This window comes from Rattus norvegicus, chromosome 10 (assembly GCF_036323735.1).
Source record: "Rattus norvegicus strain BN/NHsdMcwi chromosome 10, GRCr8, whole genome shotgun sequence".
In the NCBI taxonomy this organism is placed as follows: Eukaryota; Metazoa; Chordata; class Mammalia; order Rodentia; family Muridae; genus Rattus; species Rattus norvegicus.
Genome location: NC_086028.1, coordinates 94,869,220 through 94,876,110, shown reverse-complemented (window position 1 = coordinate 94,876,110; position 6,891 = coordinate 94,869,220). Strand labels below are relative to the sequence as shown.

The window sequence follows — 6,891 nt, the reverse complement described above, 5'->3', positions numbered from 1 at the left end:
TTGAACAACCCTGGTTTTCTTTTTTTTGGGGGGGGGGAGCGGGTGCCTAAAACACAAATACTTATGATTCCTTGCAAAATTAGCAAGTAGCTGTGAAAATAGTTTTAAGGTTGGGGTGTCACCGCAATAGGGACGGGATACAAGGGTCACAGGAAACCTGCCGAAGGGTAAGCGGTCTGCATTATACTTGACATGGTTTCGTGAGTACTTTTGTGTGGTGTATGTTGTATGTGGTCGGGGGTACATACTTGTGAGTATAGGTGTGTATATGGGTGCATGCAAGCCTATGTTCTGTGTGTGTATGTGTGTGTGTGTAGGCCAGGTCACTCTCTTTTTGCATCAGGCTTCTCACCAACCCCGAAGCTTATATTCAGTCAGGCCGGCCGGCCGGTCAGTGGGCTTCAGGGGTCCATCTCTAGCCCTGATGTTACAGGTGAGAACCATCACACCTGGTTGTACGAGTTTGGGGAAGTCAAACTAAAGTCTTCACACTTAGAAAGCAGGAACTTCACTGAATCCTCCTCCCAGCCAGAGAACGAGGACTTCCTGATGTTCACTATGGTCTCTGGGTTGCTATGTTTGTAAATAGATTTATGGAAATATATAACACAGAAAAAGAGGATACTTCTGTGGTTCTGAACTCCACAAGGCCATCTGATGAAAGTGTCAGAACGGGAAGTGTTAATTGGGGATGTAGTCACAGGGTGAAATGCTGGGAACCCTTGCTACCTCCCTCCCAACTCCCCCCACCTCCGCAGTCTAAAATAAGGTTTATTGGCGGGGGGAAATGAATGAGGGTGTGTTGATTAGTGTTTTAAGGATTAGTTTGATTGCATCAAGCTTAAGTGTAGTTGTGGGGTAACCGGATGCAGTAACTACTAGGGACCCAGAAGCCTTCAGAGATCCAGCAACTCCAAGAGAAGCTGAGAGCAGGAGTGTTTCCCTCCTCTTGCTTCACACCTTAGAGACCCAAGGACTCTGGGAAGGCCAAGTCTCCACCTTCCTTCAGGAACCATTGACATGGAGGGAGACAGTTGGAGGTGCGGAGTAGATCTCTACGCCTTCAGCAGGGCGTGCAAACTTCTGCTTCAGAGGTAAAACGCCTCCCCGCCTTCACGCTCAATAACATCATGCTACCACGTCATTTGTAAATGTTTATTAAATGTCAGTAATTTTTACAAAGCAAATATTAATAGTAAAGAGACAAACTTTTGCAAAATATGTACAAAAGCAAAAAGCCTTATTGAATAGCGATTTGTTTGGTGAAATGAAACCATACCTCCCACTCTTAGACGCCCTGTAGAAATAATTTACTGCTACTCTGCTACTCTCGAACCAAAGCACTGACTCAAAAAAAAAAAAAAATTACAACAGTATCAGATAATGTGCTTAGTTCCTGGAAAGTTTTAAAAAGATGTATGGGAAAGAAAAAAGAAATCCTCAACCATGAATACTTTTACACAGGGTAGTATAAGCCATGTCTTGTTTGGGACAGCATCCATAGGGCCGAGCTGTGCCTCTAATAAGGCTTCTTGTGCCCTGTGAGCTCACATGCAACCAAGAAAAGTCGTTCGGGATATTTTGCGATTCTGCTTTCAAGTAAGAGGCAAAGAGAAGGTACACAGTATAGTATAGTATAGTCTGCTTCATTACCATATGCACCTAACAAGGACACAATGCCCCCTTCCTCCCTGTCATTCCCCATGCCATCGAAGAGGCACGGTTAATGTCAAAGTAGTCGCTCACTTTGGCAAGCGCTGTATCTGTGGATGGAATCAGTTACATACTGAGGTGGTTTATTACCGTCAGTGACCCTCATCGATCCAAAACATACCTCGTGGATTCACGTAGGCTTCAAACCATCTGGCAATTTCATCACTGATAACATAGCAAAGGTCACAAAAGTCACGTTATGGTCCTCTAAACACTACCACATGACTAGTGCTTTACTTAAAAACAAAACAAAAAAACAAGTGGTGATCTCTGCAGTTGGTGAGGTTGGGCCAGGAGGATCTCAAATTTAAGACCAGCCTGGGGTGCACAAGGAGACCCTGCCTCAGGTTTCCAAGCCAACAAATGTAAAACAATGTTATGTGCCACCCGTGACACTCAAAACTGGATGGTTAGACCTGAATGCTTTCATAGGGATGAACAGGTGAATTCAAATGCTGATCTACATCCGGGAGGACGTTAGGAGTTAGTGCGTGAACACTGCTTTGATGAGTCTGATACCCGACTGCCAGTATCGAGCTGATGGGATCAGGAAAGCCATCGTCAGGTCTTGACACAACATTCAGTCCTATTGTAAACTAAGCCCTGAACTCGTACCGTAAGAAAATGGGCATCGGGTGCCCTCGTGCTTCCTAGGCTGAAAGGCCAACCACATCCCAGCGTTACAAAAAAAAAGGGAAAAGAAAGGAGAAAATACTTTCATTCAAGCAGCACAAACCGTGGAATTCACCGTGCTGAGATCACAGGACAGAGCCATATAACAGTCTGATTTCCAAATAAAAGGGACCTGAGAAGCTTTATTCTGTCTTCCAAATAAAATTAAAAGAAATGAAATGGTGACGAAGTGGCTTTCTCTAGGTTTATTATGGAATTTCTTACAAATGTTTGACTGGGCTTTACAGGTAGGATGTATGGGTTCATACAGGAAATTCAAATTAACACGGGCGCTTGTTCTTCTCCAATGAGGAAAATGACATCGCTGCAAATTGCAACCCGGAGTCATGTTTCAGATGGTTTGTTTGGGGTTTTGTCTAAATGTATCATTAAATAATGAAAGCACCAATTTGAGGGTTTTCCAAATAGCTTGAGTTTCAGGATATAACCGCATAGCTTGGCCATTTTATTCTTCATACAAAGTAGGCATAACCGGATGTGAATACCAACACTGAGAAATACATGCCATCAAAACAGAAGCCCAAGCATCGGGCATACACACTGGAAGGTAAGAGTTACTTGGAGGCACATGCTTTTTGCTGCATCTGACAATTCTTATCACTTCTGGCACTAATGTGGTCTTACTTTCTCTTACTTTAAATCACCAGCTGCCACTAACTTAACAAGCGTTTCCCTGCTGAGTCCCAACTTGAGAACTTCTCCGGAGACCCTCTGAGTGTGAAGTACCCACAATGCACTGCGATAGGAAAACAAACAGAAAAAAAACAACATGCTCCTCTTCAGGACACCCCATCTTGCCTGGCTGAAGCTTCCCTCTGGCTATGAGCACCCTTTCCAGACAGAAAAGCTGCTACGGAGGCCTCCACTGAATATGGAGAGCATTTGTCGGAGAGCGACAGCTCAGGCCATTACGGATATCCTGGTGGCAGCTGCACATCTTGAACTAAGATCATAAGAAAACATGGAACAAAGCCCTTTCCCCATTAAAGGAAAAATTAAGGTCTAAATCTGTGTTGTTCTTTTATTTATAAGGCAACTCTGTAAAATATAAAAAAATGTTGAAGTCAACTAAGACACTTGTGTGGTTCTTTGTCAGTAAGCAGGAAGGCTGTGGGACTGAAGATGGAATCTTGAATTAGGCACAATCACTTTATGCACCCCAAGGCATTCGGTCCAGTGCCCAACGGAGCCTCAACTCCGAGGCATGGTTCAGGGGTGGGGAAGTCAGCACACTGAGGGTTGAGCACCTTTTCTATTCTGTCTACTACGTTTCGTCTCCCTCTTCACACAGCAGTATTTCACTTTACAAAAGGACCTGACTTTCGGGGTGTGGGGTCAGACTGTGCAAATGCGGGCTGTGGCTTTTTGGCTGAGCCCCACAGTTCTTTAAATTCTGAACAATCCTGCAGACATTACGTGTAAGTAACCCAACACTTCAGAATGAACCTAGACTACATCGGGTCTGGACATGCTGCCTGCTTCAGAGGAAGCTGCAGATGCCCAGGAGGATGCTGCCTCTAGTCGGGAGCTCTTGTTTTTTCTTGGTAATAGTCACAATGGAGGAAGTCAGAGATCCTGCTCTGTCAGGAAGGATTTCTGTGCTCACCACAGAGCTTACATATAACCAGACAACTGCTTTCTGGAGGGACTGACCTCTGCTTTCAGTGCAGCTAGTTGTGGCCAATGCACAATGTTTGCTAAATGAACACAGAACACATGCTACTGGGCACGCACTCAAATGTCCAGCAGCACCGGGGTCCTCTAACCCCATGGATTTAAATGATAGATTCTTTTTGGCAAAAAGGACCAGATGTAGAACCATCCAAATATCCATCGATCATGCCACCAACGCCTGCACTGGGACACTGGAGTACACACCTTACACTCATGATATTACCAAGGCAAGAAAGCACTGGGCTTTACAAACAGAACAGCAGTCAAAGTTAAAACCAGGACAAGTCAGGTCTCTCAGTATACACTAAGGGCCCGGCTCTCGCACCCTTCAGCAAGGGAAAAGGAAAGCTACTGCCGGCAGGCCTCACTGTTGGCCAGCTTTTCAGCGCCCAGCTTCTTGCCTGAGAGCAGTCACACAGTAAACCAGCAGGCATCGCTGCCCTCCTGCACTCTCCACGGAAAGCAGGCACGAGCTCAGGCTCTACAAACTCACAGGCCAGTTGGCCATGACAGATGGTTTAGTACACCAGTCGCTATAATTAATCACAAGCTACTTCAGGGGCACACTTTAACTTAGTGGTGTATATGTGTGTGTGTGTGTGTGTGTGTGTGTGTGTGTGTGTGTGTAAGGCAAACCTTAAGTATGAGCCAAAAAAATTACTTATCCTTAGATGCATTCCTTAGGCACTCACATGTACCTCAGTGAAGCTGCCATCTCACACACAATGACATCCACAACAGGTACACGCTATATCACAGAGAGTGACACTAGCCATCAACAGGGTACTGAAAGGACACCTTGAACAGTTCACAGGGAAACGTTGCCCAACAAACTCTCGGTGACAGGAGAACCCCGCAATGCCACAGTTCTGAGTTGCTGCGGTTGAGGGGCAAAAGCAAGAAGACCCGACAGCGATTCCCTCCAGAAGGCACAAAATCCAATGAGACAGGACCAAAAGCCTGCACTCTGGAGCCACTATGTTGATTTCTGTTGCCAAGATGTTTGCCCTTTCTAGTTGTTTTGGCCAGCGTGTCTCTAACATGGCACATTAAGTTGGTGACACTATGTATGGCAAAAGGAAACTGCATGAAACTGGTCACCTCAGATCAACATAGCACATGTACCATTTGTGACCACATCAGCGTCAGGCTGAAATCCATATTGTAAACTTAAACACTAAGACATTACCTTCAGAAATTAAAGAAATTGAGGACAAACAAACAAACAAACAAACAAACAAACTACCGCTGTGTGGGCAGGAGGCTAAGCCTCTGTAGGCTGAGATCACTGTTCCTTAAACTTTTCTGTAAAAGCCCTTTCAGACCAGGGCTCCCCCTAGCTAGGCATGTCACTGCTGTGTAAGGCACTCTCTCTTTAGAGCTGAAAGTTCATTATCTCATCCCTACAAGTACTTACAGATACTGCCTATTCTTGGCACTGCAGGAGAATTCAGTTTGCAAGCAGAAGAATTCAAAGCCTGAAATACACCTGGTGTGAGGTTGGCCAGGAAGTTATAATTGGACTCGAATGCAAGCCCCGGTGAAACCGATCAAAGCCCGAATTCCAGCAGATATTGGCAATGTGTTAATTCAGCAGCTGTCAGCCACAAACTAAAGGCCACAGATGGACTAAGATTTCCAAGAAGTTAGACACAGAATTAAGATTTTTCTAACTGCTGATGTAAACTGCTATGTAAAAAGAAAAACAAGACAAACAGAAAACAATCAAAATCACAACAAGGTATTAAAACAGCGAGTCTCCTCATCACTGGAGCATAAGCTGCTTGAGGTTGTCATGAAGGATCGTGTCCTTCACGTCTCGGAACACAAGGCGGATGTTCTCTGTGTTGATGGCGGTGGTGAAGTGGTGGTACAGCGGCCTCTGCTGCTGGTCCCGGCGTTTCCCCCGGAAGCATTCCACCAGAAACTTTTGGACGTCTCTTAAGCAGTGAGGGTCCCCTTCAAATTCTAGGAAATAGTCTTTGATGCTTACAACTTGCACTTTCTCCTCAAGCAAGTCTGTCTTGTTTAAGAAGAGAATTATAGAGACATTGCTGAAAACCCGGTTATTGACAATTGTTTCAAAAATGTTCAGGGACTCTGTGAGGCGGTTGGTCAGGCGGTCCTCCATAAGCACCTGGTCAAACTCACTTGAAGAAACAAGGAAGAGTATTGATGTCACACTGTCAAAGCATTCAAACCAACGTTTCCGTTCTGATCTCTGGCCACCTACGTCAACCATTTTGAAAGGAACATTTTTAATTTCAAAGTCATACTCATGGATGCCTTTGGTGGGTCTTCTGGCAAGCAGAATATCTTGCTGTGACGGAATGTAGTCCTAGAAGAGAAAAGGATTCATACTTAGGAGGCCACAAGTAGCAACTGGCCCAGTACATGGATGTGCAAATTAAATGATTAACAACCAACCACCAAGCCAAGGCTGGCCTCAAGCTTGAGGTCCTACCACCCCAGCCCCCTAGCTGCTGAATTACGGGTGACCGACACACCACTCACACGTAAGTGAACTCCCAGCTGACCTCGCCCACCTGAATTACCAACTCCTAGGTTATGCCAGAATAACCTCTCTGCCTCGGCATCTCCATGCTGGTCCTCGCCCCTCTAGACACAGAGGAGCTGAGGCTGTAGCTCCTGAGGCTCACTTCCCATGCTTGGTTCTGTATTCCATGCACCTTCTTCATTGCACACACCCGCTTCACGGCTGTGAATATGCTCTACGCTGTCCGCAGGGAAAACACCTTATCTAGCATGAATGACTAACCTTATGCATTGCAGACCTTAGGCTAGTCTGTT

The 6,891-nt window shown here is 45.4% G+C and overlaps 1 protein-coding gene across 2 annotated transcripts in view; it reads right to left on the bottom strand.

Annotated features, from left to right (window-relative positions):
* Nucleotides 1-5,820: 5,820 nt before the first annotated feature.
* Nucleotides 5,821-6,891, bottom strand: part of Gna13 (G protein subunit alpha 13) — a 33,020-nt gene continuing 31,949 nt past the window's right edge. Inside the window, exon 4 of one of the 2 annotated variants that reach the window (NM_001013119.1) lies at nt 5,821-6,418. In NM_001013119.1, coding sequence (NP_001013137.1) covers nt 5,846-6,418 — 573 coding nt within the window. In that variant the 3' untranslated portion in view covers nt 5,821-5,845. The remainder of the gene's footprint in view (nt 6,419-6,891) is intronic. The other variant, XR_010055190.1, reaches the window with a different exon arrangement.